The sequence below is a fragment of the Corylus avellana genome, chromosome ca3 (genome assembly GCF_901000735.1).
Source record: "Corylus avellana chromosome ca3, CavTom2PMs-1.0".
Lineage (NCBI taxonomy): Eukaryota > Viridiplantae > Streptophyta > Magnoliopsida > Fagales > Betulaceae > Corylus > Corylus avellana.
The window spans coordinates 2210974-2229139 of record NC_081543.1 but is presented as its reverse complement, the minus strand read 5'-3'; the positions used below and the strand labels follow the sequence as shown (position 1 = coordinate 2229139).

General features: G+C 39.3%; 4 protein-coding genes across 4 annotated transcripts; 2 read left to right on the top strand and 2 right to left on the bottom strand.

Moving 5' to 3' along the window:
• Positions 1-89: 89 nt before the first annotated feature.
• LOC132176225 (putative pentatricopeptide repeat-containing protein At1g74400) lies at positions 90-2046 on the bottom strand. Its single transcript, XM_059588370.1, has one exon. The coding sequence runs from the start codon at positions 1987-1989 to the stop codon at positions 553-555; it is 1437 nt and encodes a 478-aa protein (XP_059444353.1). The 5' UTR covers positions 1990-2046; the 3' UTR covers positions 90-552.
• Positions 2047-2648: 602 nt separating this feature from the next.
• LOC132175624 (pentatricopeptide repeat-containing protein At5g61400) lies at positions 2649-5589 on the bottom strand. The gene has a single exon (XM_059587624.1). It carries the CDS (start codon positions 5524-5526, stop codon positions 3460-3462), a length of 2067 nt encoding a protein of 688 aa, XP_059443607.1. The 5' UTR covers positions 5527-5589; the 3' UTR covers positions 2649-3459.
• A 1854-nt stretch (positions 5590-7443) lies between these two features.
• LOC132175869 (pentatricopeptide repeat-containing protein At5g66520-like) lies at positions 7444-9701 on the top strand. Its single transcript, XM_059587946.1, has one exon. It carries the CDS (start codon positions 7482-7484, stop codon positions 9150-9152), a length of 1671 nt encoding a protein of 556 aa, XP_059443929.1. The 5' UTR covers positions 7444-7481; the 3' UTR covers positions 9153-9701.
• Positions 9702-13170: 3469 nt separating this feature from the next.
• On the top strand, positions 13171-17070 carry LOC132176089 (protein NEN1-like). The gene is made up of 6 exons (XM_059588212.1): positions 13171-13504; positions 13979-14136; positions 14481-14527; positions 14633-14696; positions 15286-16010; positions 16617-17070. The coding sequence occupies exons 1-6, from the start codon at positions 13216-13218 to the stop codon at positions 16849-16851; spliced, it is 1518 nt and encodes a 505-aa protein (XP_059444195.1). The 5' UTR covers positions 13171-13215; the 3' UTR covers positions 16852-17070.
• Positions 17071-18166: the final 1096 nt, after the last annotated feature.

The following is an 18166-nucleotide window of genomic DNA, read 5'->3' as shown; positions in this document are numbered from 1 at the left end:
ACTTGCATTTGAAAGCCGGCATGTATGTCTTGAAGTTTATGAATTATCCTTAGTAGAATCACATTTTTATTTCATCATTATCCCACCAAGTTGACGTAACAATGTCAATTAGTCATTGTTAAAAAACATATATCCAAAACTAATCGGCACTTTCACAGGTAAATACTGATAGGGTAAAAGTGTAATTTCCAACCTTACTTGACTTGGAATACTGCAATAGCGCCAAAAATTCTGAGCAGATGTTATCCTTCCAAGAGATATATCAAGTAATATCTGTATCCCGTAAGAGAAATATCTTGTAGTCCAAACGTCATTATTCCTTTCAGAACAGCAATTGAATGGTTAGGCCAAATTCAAACTGGTAGCATGGTAGGTTCCAATGGATTGGCAGGCAAATGTGGCTTTTGAAGAATCATTTCTTTCTTCTTATCCCACCCTTCTTTGAGCACCATTATTTGTAATGAATCAGTTAGACCGAGCAAACTAGATTTCTTTAGCATAATGCTCGCAATCGTTTGAGTTTTCATGCTGCATTTCAACGACTTCTCTTGATCAATACTCTGTTAAGCTTGAAAGCTCCGGCAAGTAACCAGAAGCTTTCATATTGATCAGCAAGTGCTTGAGAACCACGTATATCTCAGGCCTTAGAGGATGATCTTCATCTGCAGCAACAAATTCACTTATTCCAGTTCCCACCTCAATTGAGCTGCAACCAGGAGCCTTTCGCTGTTTTATTTGACCTCTAACAACAATTTTCTTATCCCACATGCCTTTAGCAGCATAAATATTGGACATGGCAACATAATCACCCGCATGGCCAGGATCCAACTCAAGCAGCCTGCACCGAACTTCTGCCGCAAGCTCGATGTTTCCCTTGAGGCAGCATGCACCTAAAAATGTCCGCCAAACCACTGCATTTGGCTGCAATGGCATCTCCAAAATGAAGTTATAAGCTTCTTTTAGAAGTCCAGCTCGGCAGAAAAGATCTACCATGCAGCCAAAGTGAGACTCTCTAGGCTTTAAACCATAATCCTCACTCATGCTTTTGAAATGTTGCTTCCCTTCCTCCACCATTCCTGCATGGCTGCAAGCCATTAGAACGCCAATGAATGTAACATCATTTGGAACAATTAAAGAGCTCCCACGATCACCATTCCTCTTTTTCTTCCAAATTTTCTTGTCTTTTCCTCTCATTTCTGCAAAAAGTTTAAGAGCTTCTTCTGCTTGTCCGTGAAGTGCATGGCCCACAATCATGGATGTCCAAGTTGTGACATCCTTTTTTTCCATGCTGTCAAAAATTCTCCTCCCATTCACAATGTTCCCACATTTTACATACATGTTAATGAGAGCATTGTTCAAGGATAAATCTATATCGAGCCCTTTTTTATGATGAACATAAGTATGAATCCACTCTCCCATCCCCAATGCACCAATGTCAGCACAGGCAGAGAGAGCAACAGTGATCGCGACATTATCAGGTTCCACGTTGTCCATCTGCATCTGCCTGAATAGCTGGAGAGCTTTTTTAGGCTTCTGGTTGTCAACACTGGCAGAGATCAAGGCCGTCCAGCAGACTATATTTTTACAGGGTATTTCATCAAACACATGGTGTGCATCCAACAGACTCCCCCTTGCTGAATACATATTTATAAGAGATGTTTGGAGGTAAACGATGGAGTTGAAGCCAAATTTTATGACGAGCGCATGCAATTGTTTTCCTCCGATTGCGTAATGCTTCTGGGTGGAAGCTTTAAGGACAAACAAGAAAGAAAAGCTATCAATTGTAGAAGGGCTTTTTCTCAAAAGGTCTCTGAAAAACAACAGGGCCTTGGTGTTGCAATTGGAGTTAAGGTAACTTTTAAGGGTTTGGTTTGCTTTTGGTGGTTTGAGGTGAGTATGGAGTTGAACTTTGGGATTAGGATGATAAATAATTGCCAAGAACTTGGTCACCCTTGTTGGAACTAATGGGAACCTTTTCAAATACCTCATGATCTGTGTCACAACATCAAACACATGGGTCAATTTCCTCAGCTACGAAAGTTGAATTATAAGCACTTATTGTGCTTTTTTTTTTTTAATCTAGCACTTATTGTGCTTGATTGACATTATTGTATACTAAACCCGTTCTAAGTAAGTGTCCGTTTAGTTAACTGAATTCAAAACATGTGGTTTGAAAAAAATAGATATTTCAAAATATAGCGTTTGGTAAAATTGAAGTTTGGCCTTTTAAAATCGTGTGTTTTTAAAAACACTCCATTCCCTACAAGTTTGAAAACATGGATTTATCCACATTTTTAAACCACATTTTTTGTTTTATTTTTCTAACAAATTCCCCTTCCCCACCAATCTTCATATTATTGTAATCAACCCAAAATTTAATAAGCTAAGCACATCCTATAGCCCCGTTCGAGATTGTGTTGGAAAATATAAAATAAATAAAAATTGAAAAAAAAAAAAAAAAAAAGGGGGCTTTATCTTCAAGTTTTTTTAGAGCAAAAAAGTAAAAAGAATTTCCTTTTTAAGTTTTTTGACCAAACAAGCCCATTTTTGTCTAGCACGGTTTTATGTACTTTTTAAGTGTCTTAACACAATCGCAAAATCGCAAAGATACTCTAAAAACTTTAATCGGACATTATAGTACTGGCTGACAGAGCGGCTACATAGAACATATAATGCATATTATGCATTTATTCTTGGTGCTAATAAAGGGGACCAAACTATGGAAACTTCCAAACGCTTGACTAAGAGGAAACCTTGAGAAACTGAGTTCACAAATCCAACTGTTTGACAAACCAAAAGATTCATCACAGCAGTTAACTATTACTTTTCATCATTCCACCATTTAGTTCAGATCGGGATTGTAGAAGAGCCTCTGCTCGAGCAGGAGGCTCTCTCAAATAGCCTCCCTACAGTTTTTCTGGCCCCCTCCTCTTTGGGCAGGGAATTATAGAAGATCCAAATCCGTTTAGTTCTCACACCACGTATTCACATAGAACTGCAACAATCCCATTTCAGAGCAAAAGATATTCATTTGTATTGTAAATTCTGAGTTCTTAATAGCCTCATTTACACCAACTACTGAGCTGTAAGAGTACGTTGAACTGACGTTTGGAAAAGGAAGAAGCCCAGAGGACTGATATCACTAGTCTTCAAATCAGTCTAGCTTGTTCTCTTTACACCATTAATTAGGAGCTCTTATCCACATTAAACAGCCATGTATGTGCACAGCTCCTCAAAGTTGAAGACCAGTCAACAAGAATGATCATATATGGCATGCTCAAGCGACACCACTGGTAGAGAGAAAAACATTGGCAATGAAATGTCGACATGACTTATCATGCTGCAAGCTGCAAAAGAAAGAGATGAGCTGTTGTATGCCCTCTCAAGGTCTCAGAGGTCCTTCAAAGAAGATCAACCTTCCGGCTGAGGAAATAACATCCAACAACTTTAGTGTGGCCCTCACTCATAACTGTTGCTTCCTGTAACCAAGAAAGATCCTGGCATCAGTCCTCCTGGATCCTGATTCAAAACCCCAAGACCTGCATCAAGTAAATCGTCAGAACACTTCTGAGCTGATTTCAGATATTCATTTTCTTGATAACCCCTTGCCAAAACATGGTGTATGACTGCATTTGGCATAATACCCATCTTAAGCATATCTGCGTGCAACATCATCACATCTAGCATATGCTTGGCTTGGAAATGCCCCTGTAACATGATAGTGTAAGTGAAGATATCTGGTCTGAGACCATTGCATCTGATATCTGAGAAAAACTTAGTGGCCTTGAAAATCTGTCCATCGCTAAACAAACCTTGAATTATAGTTGTATACATCACATGATTCGGGGAACAGAAGCCACTATCTGTTCTATTCATTTCATCCCCAGTGGAAGCAGCTCTAGTTATCTCCAAGAAAAGTGAGATCGCATCAGAAGTCCTTCCATCCTTACAGAGTCCATCAATCAAGCAACTAATCGTGAATACATTGGGGCTGAGGCCTGCCTCTAGCATCTCTTTGTACAGCCGGAGAGCGTCTTTCATGTTACCCTGTTTACTATATCCATCAATCAAAGCTGTGTAAACAACAATATCAGGCACAAGACTTTTGATTATCATTTCCGAGTACAAACCCATGGCAGCATCCATGTTTCCTTTCCTGCAATAACCATCAATTAGGGTAGAAAAGGTGATGAGATTGGGTTCTATACCCTTTTCAGTCATTTGAGAACACAGTTCCAAAGCCTTCTCCATATTGCCTTCTTTACAGTATCCATTAATTAGTGAATTGTATGTCACTGAATTTGCAAGGACTCCCTTTACTGTCATACTTTTAAACAGTGCATCTGCTTCTTCCACTCTACCCAAGCTGCAAAGACCCTTAATAAGTATACTGAAAGTGAAGACATCTGGTAAAATTCCAAACTTCTCCATCTCTGATTGCAAATTCATTGCTTCAGAAAACTTTCCTGCCTTAAAGTGGCCGTCAATCAAACAATTATATACAAATACATTAGGAACAACACCAAACTTAGCCATATAAACAAAAAAGTTTCGGGCAGCCATCAGTTCACCCAATTTGCAGAGTGAATCTATTAGGATACCAAATGTAACAACATTTGGCCACAAGCTATCACCAAGCATGTTCTGATACAAGTTGATAGCTCGTTTAATATTGGCCATCTTGCAGTAACCATCCATAAGAACGTTGTAAGTGTATAAATTGGGGAGCACACCAGAATCCCGCATCATTTTAAACACCTTTTCTGCTTCTGCCATTTCACTCTCACTGCAAAGACCACGTATAAAAGTTGTGTAGACCACGACTGTCGGTTCAATCCCATTCTCAATCATTTCATCGAATAACTTACGTGCCTTTGAGATATCACCTTGCTTACAACATCCATCAATCAATACGCCATACGTGGCAACATTAGGACTCAACCGACGTGATAACATGTCCCCATAGAGTTCCCACATTGACTCAAACCAACTCCTTTTCACCAATCCATTTAAGAGCGCAGTACAAGCCCGCAATGCCGGCAAAGCTCCAATCTTTTTATACACCCAAAGGGCTTCCTCAACAAGACCCAGTTCAGAAAACGTAACGATTAACACTCCAAACACATCGGGAGTGAATTTAGAGCTTTCTAACCGGTTAAGCGCAGCGAAAACAAGATGACAGACCCGGCGGGGACTGCGAGACTTTTGCAGCTTCTGGATTATGTCTTTTACCAAGCACCTGGCCTCGGTGTACAATTTTGCCCTGGTTAAGACGTGCACGATAGCGGAAAAAGGCTGGGCATTCTCCACCGGGTTTATTCGTTTCGTAGAGGCATTGAAGCACCCAAGAGCTTGGTGAGGGGTTCGGCAACTAAGAATAGCGTTTGTGAGATCAGAAGGGGAGGGAGATATTAGTGAAGAAGAAGAAGAAGAAGAAGACGGTGACGAACAATATGTTCTTGAAATGCTCGAAGGGGAAAGCTTGGGATGGATGAGCGTGGTTCTTCGAAAAAATAGCTTCCACATTGCTCACGTGAAACGGTGTTCGTCCATCTATTTGCTTTGCTTCTCTCCATTTCCCAACCGACGTGATAACAAGTCCCCTGTAAGTGACATTGGCTTGATCGAACGGCGTATATAAACGACACGAATCTGACGGCGTATAAACGACATCACTCATCACCTTTTGAGTTTTGATCACATTTTAGCATATTTTTAGAAGACTCTCTCAACTTTTCTTCTTCTAGAGAGTTTATTCTCTCTCGTTTTTCTATGGGAAATACCATTTTACCCTTCTTTTATAACTAACCAGTTCCTTTCAAGTTTTTTTCAACCGAAGAGGATCCCAGTCCTTTCTCTCGTGTCCATCTACTTATTAGAATGGCTTTGACTTTGCTAATAGAGGATTCTAGTGAACAGCAAATGTAGGCCCAGAAAAACTTTAATTAGCCAATATTGTCCCAATATATTGCTGCCATGAGAATGAAATCTTCTCTCTTAGTTGTGTCAAAATTTTGTTTGATAAAGTTTGCTAAAGGATCTGTTCATTGCGCTTCACTTTGCTGCAATGTTTCTACTACAATCCAAGTTTGAATGGTTTTGTTTGCAAGTTTTGTTAGCTTGATTGACATGTTGAAACTTCAGAGCATCTACTTGTTGCTCATGAATTAGATTTATTTCTCACTATCTAAATTGTGTCTCATGCTATGACTACATAAAGAATTTTTTTATAAAAAAAAAAAAAGAAAGTAAAACATCAACATGCAACATTTAGGCCAAGCGAGTGCTTATAATAAATTTGATCAAATTTAAGATATTCATGTGAGCGAGATTGTGAAAGATGAGGGATTTAGGTATCATGCAATGAAATTGTTCATTGCATGTATAAGAAGTTACATGAGAGGCTGTTCAAGCCTCATTTTGTTTGGACAATTCAGATAGAGCACGAAACGGAACGCATATCATATCTGGCCAAGGTAGAGCTCAAATATTCTCTCACATTGCACATGTAAAAGCCAATTATACCCTATCTCCATTGGCAAGTTTCATAGACGATCTATGGGAAAAGATATTCCAACTTTCAATGTCAAAATTATGAGAGCTGCTGCTATACGGTTGGGGCAGAAAACATGGGTTTTCTGCCCAACAATCACCATATAACACATCAGCATTTTAAGAAAAATGCAAAAACTTAAAATGAGAACAAAACATCAAAACAAAGAACAAAATCAGGACAGCCATGAGGAGACCACCAGCCCCATTTGGGGTGGCCGCGCCGGCCACCCCTACGCCAAGGGGTGGCTCGCGAGCCACCCCATAGGCCCTGGGGTGGCCCGCAAGCCGCCCCCCTGTGGTGGCGGGGGTGGCCACAAGCCACCCAAGATCTGCTGGAGTGGCCCGCGCCACCCTAGATCTTGTTGGGGTGGCCCGCACCACCCCAGATCTTGCTGGGGTGGCACGCCGGCCACCCCCAGCAACATTTTGGGGTGGCCTTGGGCCACTTATGTGGGGTGGCTGCTTAAAACCACCCGAATGTTGAGTGGCTTGTATGCCCAAGTGGTAGACAAAGACATAGAGGAGAGCTACTTACGTGACGGTTGGCCGGAGGCGGCCGGCATTTCTGTGAGCGGGGTTAACTAAGTGTGAGGATAAAAATGAAGTCGCGTGTGTTTACTGGGTACATTTTTTCTTGCTTCTAAGCTGATTTGGCATTCAGCTATTGGAGGGCCAAAAACCCACCTAGTTTGCCACGACCGAAGTGAAGTTCCCCAAAATTATATGGAGGGCAGGAAGGACATTTAAATTAGAATAACACTATCATATCGCGCGTAATTTATGTCCGTTGGATTCATTTTGCGCCATCTACACAGGACGAGGACTCGTTTAAAAAAGAAAAAACCCTAAAGTGGCAATATCAGTTTTCCGTTTACAACGGGCAAATTGTTTTCTTTCGTCTCATCACTTTTTGTTTTTTTTTTTAAATGTTATTTGAAGAATATATTCCCGCCAATCCAACAAGAAGCTCCAGAGCTATACAACAGTACCTCTTCTCTCTACTACAGAGCTGCAACACCCTCAAAAAGCTCTCACAAATCCATGCCCAAATATTCGTTAACGGTTTCACCCAGAAGAACTACATTCTTGTCAAGCTATTATCATTCTACGTAGCTTCTGATAATCTCAAACATGCCCTCGGAGTTTTCGAAAACATCGAAAACCCAAGTGCCACTATTTGGAACCAGATGGTCAGAGGACATGCTCGGAGTGAAACTCCTGGAAAATCCATTGAATTGTATAATAGAATGGTGGCAGCGGAGGCTGAGCCCGATGGGTTTACGTATTCCTTTCTCTTAAGTGCTTGTGCGAGGGCCGGGTTGTTAAGAGAAGGGGAGCAGGTGCATGGAAGGGTTTTGGCAAATGGGTATTGCTCGAATTTGTTTGTTCAGACGAATTTGGTTAATTTATACGGGGCGGGTGGAGGGGCCAGTGGTGTCGGGTATGCACGGAGCGTGTTTGATGAAATGGTTGAGAGAACAGTTGTGAGTTGGAATTCATTGCTGTCGGGGTACATTAGGTGTGGAGACATTGACAGTGCGCGGAGAATTTTTGATGAGATGCCGGAGAGGAATGTCATATCATGGACGACCATGATCTCAGGATGTGCTCAGAATGGGAGGTGTAGGCAAGCTTTGTCTTTGTTTGGTGAGATGAGGAGGGCCCATGTGGAATTGGATCAGGTTGCATTGGTTGCAGCGTTATCAGCCTGTGCCGAATTAGGAAATTTAAATTTGGGAAGGTGGATTCACAAGTATATTAAAGAGAGAATGAGTGTTAGGAAACAACCATTGTTGGTGTCTTTGAACAATGCACTCATACATATGTATGCTAGCTGTGGTATGATTGATGAAGCTTCTAAAGTATTCAGCAAGATGCCATGGAAAAACACTGTTTCTTGGACAAGCATCATCACGGGTTTAGCAAAGCAGGGCCGTGGAGAAGAAGCTCTCGATGTCTTTCGGTCCATGCTCATGAGCTCGGGAGTGAATCAAGTTAGGCCTGATGAAATAACCTTCATTGGGGTTCTATGTGCATGCAGCCATGCGGGATTTGTTGATGAGGGTCGCCATCTTTTTAAGAGCATGAATCAAACTTGGGGAATCAGCCCAAAGATTGAGCACTATGGGTGCATGGTTGATCTCTTAAGCCGTGCTGGTTTCTTAGATGAAGCATATAGGCTCGTTGAGACCATGCCCATTAGGCCAAATGATGCTATTTGGGGTGCTCTCCTTGGTGGTTGTAGAATTCACAAGAATGTTGAGCTTGCCTCCCATGTTAAACAAAAATTGGCAGTTGAGCTTGATCCTGGCCAGGCTGCAGGCTATCTTGTTCTCTTGTCAAATGTGTATGCAACTGCTAAAAGGTGGAAAGATGTTGTTACTGTGAGACAGAAGATGGTTGAGATGGGTGTAAAAAAGCCTCCAGGCCGAAGTTGGGTCCAAATTAACGGAGCTGTTCATGACTTTGTTGCAGGTGACAGGGCCCATAAGCATGCGCCTTTAATATATGAGATGCTTGGTGAGATCACGAGACAAGCCCAGCAGGAAGGCTACAAAATGGATGTAATAGAAGATTTTTTGTATGTTGAGGAATAAGGGAAGCAATCAGAGGAATTTGGTTTTGGCCTTTTGCATGATCTACATCCTACATTATCTCAACTTCCTGAAATTGGAAGTTTCCTATATTCATTTATTTCTGCAATCTACCAAGATGTTCTCAAGATCTTGGCTGGTTTTAGTATCAGAAACTCAAAAACTATTCAAGCACCCTAATTGGAGAACCCATCACTGTGGGGAAAGGCTTGATGCTTTTGCTGAGGATCTCTTCTCCTTTGTACACTATATTTTTCAGACACTTTAGAACCACTCCGAGCTCTTCAAAAATGGGTCCAATGAAAAGATAAGAACAGTTTTCTTTAAATTTTCTGTAGCATGTAAGGTAGAATAGTCATTTTCTCTCTCTCTCTCTCCAGCATGTAAAGTAGATACTTGAAACATGTATTCAAGCCACAAAGCTGCAAGAGATCCGGCAAGTAGAATAGTCTTTGTAATGTAGTAGATGAGTCATTCTCAGTTAAGTGGATTTGACTCGTTTGATCATCCAACGTCTATAAGAATTGAGATTCTCTGTAATTTCTAAGAATCGCAAGGGCTTACAATTTGCTCAATTTCAATCGTTTGTCTGTAATAAATGACCAAGAATGATCCACGTTGTCAAATATAGAAGAAAGAGCTAAAAATTGAGGGGTTTGGAGTGGTCCGACCATTTCATCAACTGTTTTTGTTTTGGGTGGCTAGACAAGGAGAAGGTCTACCACCTTAAGACAAACAAGGTTAAAAGCATGTTTTGAGAGTGGCCGGACACCTCTCCAATATCTTGGGTTGCTTAACCATGCCCTCACATTTGGTGTGGTCGAACAACCCCAAAGCATGCTTTTGGAGGTGGTTGTTCATCCTATTGGGGAGTGACTGACTCCCCCCACAAGGTGGGGAGTGATCAAACCATTTCAAAAGCAAGTTTTAGGGGTGATAAGTTGTTTCAACCTTTTAGTCTATAACGTGGCTCATTAGGAGCCTTTCTCTGCGAATTAAGGTGATCTCACAGTCCTTTATATATATATAATCGCCATTACATCTATACCTAAATGTTATATTACTTATTCTTTGTGGTGCTCCACATCAAACTTTTAGGGGTAATTATCTTTTCCCCCATTAACTACAACGCATTTTCACTTTCCTCCTCATGAACTACCAATTGTACCACCCGACCCCATGAACAATCATTTTGTGCTCAAAACCCCCAATCTGTTAGTCAAAGGCGTCCTTCCGTCAGTCAAAGGCGTTAACTCAGACGGTCAACCAGTCACTTTGCCCCCATGAATTACAACGCATGGTCACTTTGCTCCTATGAACTACAACACATTGTCACTTTGACCTTCTAAGTTAACGCATTTGATTGACAGAATGAGAGTTTTAGGCATAAAATGGTAGTTCATGAGGTCGGGTGGTACAGTTGGTAGTTTATGGAGAAAGTGAAAATGCGTTGTAGTTGATGGGGGGAGAGGTAATTACCCCAACTTTTTTCCATTTGTTCCCTAAATGGCACGCACAGCATCATAATTCAAAGACACATTTCATATCAACTTCACTTGTTGAAATAAGTATTCTCCTCTCAAAATCAAGTTGAGCCCCCCACTAACACTAAAGATGGACATTAGCCACGGACTTTACAGAAATGAAAATTGCAAAAGAAGCCATGCATACAACATAAAAATGTTGCCTTCCCAAACACGTCACTCACATGCCAAAGTCAAATGATTATGGTTGTGCTCTTTCTTTTCCCACACCCTCTCTTCCCCATTAGCAGTGGCGGGTGGAGCACTCAAAACCACCCGTGGTGGGTTACCGGAGTTCTAAATAAAAATGGATTGTGAACAGAATAAAGCCACAGCTGCCGTACACACTACCTACAAGATGGACGGCGCGTGGGATACGGCAGCTTAATTTGGAGCGTTGACCATATGATATGATCAACTCCTGGGTTTCATATATGGAGCAAGTATGGAGACCATTTTCAAATGAAACTGAAATTGGTAGCCAAGGATATTCGGATCGTATCACCCTAAGGAATAAGGATGAAGTATCAAACACGATATTCTTATGAAAAATGAGTAAATTAAGAAGATGAATGCAAAGCTTTTACAAAATATTTTGTTTAAACAAAAAAAAAAAAAAACTCTTACAAAGTGATGTGACATAACATAATTTTAATGTCTCAATTTTCTGAACTACAGATGAAAACCTTATCAGCTACTGTTGTAACAGTCTTACTAAGCCAAATAATATAGAGTAGTTAACCAACATTTTTATTTTACAATAATTTTACGATATTATGTTAACATAATAGTTTCAACTAATTTTGAATTTTTTTTAATAAGATTTAATTCTTTTTTTTTTTTTTAGAGAAATCGAGCGAATCTTTTATTGATAAATCAACTAACACAACGCTTTATAGAGATGATATTAGAGATATAATGAGGAATTTCCTCAAGTAATTAATTGAAACAATTAAATCGACGTTATAAAATAAAAATATAAATTTCAGCATTAATCAAGAATATATATTCTCATGGATAGAATGTGGTCATTAACTTCATCGGGGTCATGACCCAACATTGGTCCCATCATAATAAAGTCCTGAAATAAGAGTTTTGGTCATGGTCATCAAAAGTGCGACTACAACAATGGAATCTATATACTAAATCTTGACCTTCTTAAAACAGAAAGCAGAATATGCTTTAGGAAAGATAAATCTGCAAATACTCTTGAGTCCCGAAGAAGTTAGTGCTTAGATTATCACATCTATTTTATTCTAGTGATTATTAATCCAAAAAAATTATATGGCCTTTTGGAGGAAATATAAATTCAATATATATATATATATATATATATATATATATACATATATTCCGTCGAATATTTGGATTGGGTAAAAAAGGAGACGTGGAGAATAGGACAAGGCCCTCATGTGTTAGGAATTGCTTGTAATTTTGGGCATTGAAGCTTTGGTTGCACATAATGGCAAGGAATAAGATACCTACACTCCTTGTCTACATCTTCCATTTAACTTCTAGGCTGGGGTTTTTCAAATTTAATACAATGTCTTTGCCCCTTTTGCCAAAAGATATAGGCAACAAGGTAATTGGCTATGATCAATGGTAATGGAGTCATTGTTTTTATTGGAGCCACAACGGTCATTAAAAAAAAAAATCGACAAATTGTGTTTTATATACTTGTGCAATAATCTCTTTGGGTCACCCCTAGACTTCAATACGTCCTAGTAGTTATCATGTGTACGTGAGACAGAGGGACTGCATGCACCCAAGATTAGTCGGGACGAAATCCAACATTCTCATTGTTAAAAAAAAAAAAAAGAAAAAAAAAAGAGAGACAAATTGAGCTAACCTTTAACATCTCTAATGGGAATTCAATGCAATAAGATTGCTTTATTATAGTCTAATAGGGCAATTTATGTGAGAGCTTACTCAAGCCCTACTTATTCACGTAGGTTATTGTGCAGCTCGAACAGTTGGAGTTTAAGTTGTCTAAATACCTATTCAAACAGATGAAATTTGAACAAGCTCACGTAGGACTATTCTATTACAACACATAAAACAACGGGATCTAAATCCTAACACTTCTAACATTGGTTAAAGAAAGATCGTATTGAACTCTTGCTTCAAACGGTGTTTGATAACCACTTTTAAGAGGAGATTTTTGTGTTTTGATCGAAAAAAAATGTTTGATTTGACGGATGTGAGATGATTTTTGAGTTTTTTGTGTGCGTTTTGTGAAGAAAATTATTTGTTAATGTTTTAATTTATTTTGGGTAAAAAAAAAAGAAGGAAATGTCTCGTGTTTTTATAAGGTAAAACTTATTTTGTAAGCTGAGAGTAATGAATAGTAAAAAAGAGAAAAGCAAAGTGTTGACTACAAATGGGCCATTTAGGGCCCAACACGATAGAAGTACCACCAGAGGAAGCAACCCAACCCAATGCGTCCATATATACGGAGGGACTTGGCGCGTTTATCTGTCATTCTTCAACGTTGAAATCACTCTATCCAGATTCCAGACACAGCCGCAATTGAGCAAATCAAAATGGGTTCGACTTCGAGGAGCGACGAAAGATCCGAAATCGTATTCTTCGACGTGGAGACGACGGTGCCGACCCGAACCGGTCAGGGATTCGGGTTACTGGAATTCGGATCCATCCTGGTGTGCCCCAGGAAGCTGGTGGAGCTGGAGAGCTACTCCACCCTGGTCCAACCCACCGATCTCTCGCTCATCTCCTCCTTGTCCGTGCGATGCAACGGCATCACCCGCGATGCTGTCGTTTCCGCCCCGACCTTCAGCGAGATCGCCGATCGGGTCTACGACATTCTCCAAGGTCGGTCTCTCGCTCTCTCTTAGTTGCTGTTGGTTGCTGAGAAAATGGAGGAAAAGGAAGGAAAACTTTGATTTTATGGACTCTTTTTTGGTTGTTCAGTTACAATGGCTTTCGTTTTTTTTTTTGGGGGTGGGGGGGGGCGGGCGGCGGGGAATTTTCGTTTTGTTTTTGTTTTAGAGTTCGGTTTATGTGAAATGACGAAGTTCAATTTTCTGTTTGGTTGCTTAGAAATGTGAGGAAAAGGACAGAAACTGTAAGAGTTTGTTGGATGGTGGCTTTTTGAAAACTTTATAAGGCCTAAGTAGTTGAATTAGCGTCTGTTGAAGTGAGAATTTACCTGTTCAAAGAAGACCATTGTGGTTTTGGCTCTATATTGTTGGTAGCTTTTTATATTTTTTATTCTGGTATAGAATTTAATTATTCCCTTTTTTTTTTCTTTTTCTTTTTTTTTTATGTGTGTGTGTGTGTGTATAGGACGGATTTGGGCGGGTCACAATATACTGAGGTTTGATTGTGCTCGCATAAGGGAGGCTTTTGCATATATTGGTCGGCCAGCGCCGGAGCCAAAGGGCACGATTGATTCATTGGCATTGTTGACTCAGAGGTTTGGAAGGAGGGCTGGTGACATGAAGGTATGAAGCGCTCTACTCTGGAAGGAACTCAGATCATCTTATTGGATGATAATTTATACAAACTCCCAAAAATCCATTTACAAATATTTACGGAATTGGTTATGAAAATTTGTTTCCAAACACAGGAAATATAAAGAATTCAACCCATTTGGTTTTCAATCTTGGAAATTATTATAGCATTGAAAAAAGATTAAGGAACTGTGGATAAGTAGAGAAATTACTTCTTCAGTCTTCTTTCATCTTATTTTATGCACTTTTAAGCATTAGAACTTGTCAGTTATGTAATGAGGCGTCTAAGGCTTTAGCCTTCTTTAAACCCCATTATACTTTATTTTTCACTGCAGATGGCCACTCTTGCGACTTATTTTGGACTTGGACAGCAGACCCACAGGTATGTGACATTTTGCAAGCTATAAGGAACAGTTTGCATACACTTTGTTTCTAGACTAGTCTGATATATTATGTTTCCTCAAAACTAATGTTGTTAATTCCACAGGAGCCTGGATGATGTTCGGATGAATCTTGAAGTTCTCAAGTATTGTGCAACAGTTTTATTCTTGGTAATTTTATAATTTTGAAAGCTATGAAACTTATTCCCAAGTCATAAGCCTCTATTTATCAATATCTTAATAGATTATTTTGCAAATCAAGTAAATATAGTAGCAGTTCAGCTTTGCTAAATACCAGTTTGAGATGTACTATTCCAAAGTCTTGGGCAATTTTCTCATACTATGAGAAACACTAAACACGCGATGTAGGATGCCATTAGAATTTGGATGTACTTCCCTAAGGTTGGGTTGTAGGCAACAATTCTACAGAAGTTCAGTAGGATTAAATTATTAATTATCCCACTTCGTGGCTCATGCTGGATTTTGCTAAGGCTTGACTGCATAACCCCTGAAATGAGTAGGCCTCAGCGGGAGGAATCAGTGGACAGCTATGCAGTCTTTGTTACTTTAATTATTTTATGCTTATGCTCACTGTGTTTTTAAATAGTATCAGTTCTTCTTTAGACATGTACTTTAACTCAGACAGTCCATCCCTGATTGCTTGGCAGGACAAAAGATTGGCTGATTGAATTGCATATTTGCATGCCTTATAAGGTTGGATATATATAGTATTATTGACAAAAATCTGGCATACATGCAGGAGTCAAGCCTGCCAGACATATTCACAGAAAATAGTTGGGTTTCTCCAAATGCTATTACAAGAAGTCGTGTAAATGCAAATTCTTCTCCAGAAGGGGTGGGCCCATGCATTAGTCCTCCCTCGTCAACTTTAAAGTTGAAAAATGGTCCCAAGCTATCTCCTATGAATAAAAAACAAGAGCAAAATCATCCAATATTATCACTTATGACTCGCAGTAGTGCAGCAGAGGGTGAACCTAGTGCTCAAGGAGATTCTTTTGACATGAGCCGGCTAATAAGTGAATCTGAATCCCTTGAATCTGACGCCACTATGGAAGAAACGGTGGAGTCTTCTGAGACGTCTTCCACAGCTGATGTTTCCTACGGTAGCAGTGATTCTGGGGGATTTTTAGAGCCTAATGAAGTTTCTATTTCTGCTATCAAAGCATGTTTTGTTCCATTTTATCGTGGGAGTCAAAGAATGCAATTATTGCACAAAGGTGTCATTTTGCAGCTTGGTTGTACACATTTGAAAGTGCGATTTGGGTTAAGTACGAAATTTGTTGATCATGCTGGCCGCCCACGATTGAACATTGTGGTTAACGCATCACAGAGTTTATGTAAGGTTCTCGATGCATGTGATGGTATGGTAAAGAAGCTCTCCTCGGATTCTGGTAGCAGCTCTGAATGGAGGCCTGTTGTGTCCAGGAAAGATGGCTTCGTTAACTATCCTACAGTGAGATTGCAGTAAGTTTAGTCCTATTGTTTTTGCTTTCTCTTCTCTCTCTTGATTGGGGGGGAGGGCGTGAATGCATTAGTTTAAGCAGTATAATGAAAGTCTAGATTGCAGTCCAAGGATTGGAGTTAGTATTACTTGGCATTGAACTGTAGTGTAGTAAAAATTGGGAGCAGGTTGATATATACTGCTCATTCTTGATTTATTCTGTGTTTTCATTCAGTATCTAAGAATCACAGAATGAAAGAGAAAAATAGGTTAATAGGACACGGCCTAAGAAATCTGTCATGCTCATTCCTACATGCTTGTTAATATATCAGCTTATAGTTAAGTCTGTCTTAGTTTCTCTTTGAGAATGACAAGTACAGAGTACTACTACATTATATACTGAAGCATATCATTTGCATAGATGTTTTGCTCATTTGGTTAATACGAAAATGAGGGTAGAAGATATTTTGGAATTTAGCAGTTGCAACCTTTTGAATCTGTGTAACTGTGTCGGGTTTTTGATTCTTCTATTTGTCTATTTGCAAGCACATGAAGCACTAATGTAAGCGTTATCAAGTTATTAATTGAACTGTTGCCTGATTTGATGTGTGATTCCTTTGTAACAACAGCATACCAACTTCCATAACTGGAGATAGTGCTCGATATGCTACAGAGATATGTCAAAAAGAATCTTCCGGCTCTGAGCAAAGGCTTGTGTTCAGCAAATTTGACGCAGCAGAGCTTGAACCCTTGTTCACTCCTGGGACCTTTTTGGACGCATTCTTTTCCTTGGATCCATATGACTATCAGCAGAATGCAGGCATTCGCTTGGTGGCGAAAAAATTGATTATTCATTCCAATTGATGAGAGAAGAAGAATCTCTGATTTATTTAGGAGGGTCAGGTGTCGTGATGTGAATATGTAAAATAGCACCAAAGTAGACTAACATCTACAAAGAAAATGTTTTCCATGCATTCAAGGTTAGGATGGAAAGGACATGGATACTGATGATTGACTGTGAGATGTAAGTGCAGAATCTATTTGAATGTTATTAATGTTATAACTGGCCACCAAATTTGTTTAGACGGTTGTTTTTTTCCTTTTTCTTCTTTTACGCCGAAGACTGGCTTGTTAGAGACATCAAACATGCTTGAGAGTTCATCAGGTGAACATTTATTGATGAAGCAAGAGTGATATTCTTTTCCCTTGTTTTTGATCTTCTTTTAATGTGAGAATAAGGGTGAAAGGACTTTCAACTCCACCGCGAGTATTAATGCTAGAATTTTTCAAGGATAAATTATCTAATCAGGTTATATAGCTATTAGAGATATATTTAATGTTATGACAATTGACTTCTTTTATTTTTTTTTATAGGGATAAGGCAATCAACAATATTGTTAGCAAAACTGGTTGTAGCGGTTCATTGTGGACTGTGTGGGTCATAACATTGGGAGTTACTGTTTAATATTTGGGGTGTGTCAGTTTTGTTAGCACTAGAATTTGCGAAGACATTTATGTTTGATTAACGAGACACTAATATGCTTAACTACCCTTTTAAGAGATACCTAAGAAGGTTGAGCTAAGAGCTCACGGGTAGTACCATTGCAGCACACGGATTATGCTTAGATGCTGTAAAAAAATTACAGCATATGTAATTTTTTCAATAGTTTAGATTTAACTTCATAATGTTGACCATTGAAATACGGTAGTTCTTTTACGGGACCTACTTAGCCCTTTCATTTAAGCCCATTACTAGATTTTTACAAAAAAATACAGTAATTGTTACAAAAAATAAAGGAAATTATACTTAACCTCTTCAAACCTATACCTAAATTGCAATGTCCTTCTATACTTTAAAAGTTGTAATTGGTTCTGTCGTGATTGCTTGGACCCACTACACTATAATTAATTGCAATAAAAACTGAAAAATGTTTTAGTTGGTTGTGTTTATGTGATTAACGTGCATAAAAGCGTATTAGTGAACAGCTGTATATATACTAATTAAGAACATATACATCTCATTAGCCAAATTCTACTTGATTTGCATAGTAATCAGAGACCTTGCCAAACCCTCTTTTCTCTCTCGGCGTCAAAGAAAGCAAGACAAAGGAAAAAGAATCTAAGGAGAGCTTTAGACAAAAGGAATTTTATTAAAGATTGTACTACTTTAATTCATTCG

What these genes read in the sequence shown, in the direction of transcription:
- LOC132175869 (XM_059587946.1), top strand. Translation starts at nt 7,482, where the DNA reads ATGTTATTTGAAGAATATATTCCCGCCAATCCAACAAGAAGCTCCAGA.
- LOC132175624 (XM_059587624.1), bottom strand. Translation starts at nt 5,526, where the DNA reads ATGTGGAAGCTATTTTTTCGAAGAACCACGCTCATCCATCCCAAGCTT.
- LOC132176089 (XM_059588212.1), top strand. Translation starts at nt 13,216, where the DNA reads ATGGGTTCGACTTCGAGGAGCGACGAAAGATCCGAAATCGTATTCTTC. An exon ending in GGTCTACGACATTCTCCAAG is followed by an intron (nt 13,505 to 13,978) that starts GTCGGTCTCTCG and finishes GTGTGTGTATAG; the next exon opens with GACGGATTTGGGCGGGTCAC. An exon ending in TATCCTACAGTGAGATTGCA is followed by an intron (nt 16,011 to 16,616) that starts GTAAGTTTAGTC and finishes TTGTAACAACAG; the next exon opens with CATACCAACTTCCATAACTG.
- LOC132176225 (XM_059588370.1), bottom strand. Translation starts at nt 1,989, where the DNA reads ATGAGGTATTTGAAAAGGTTCCCATTAGTTCCAACAAGGGTGACCAAG.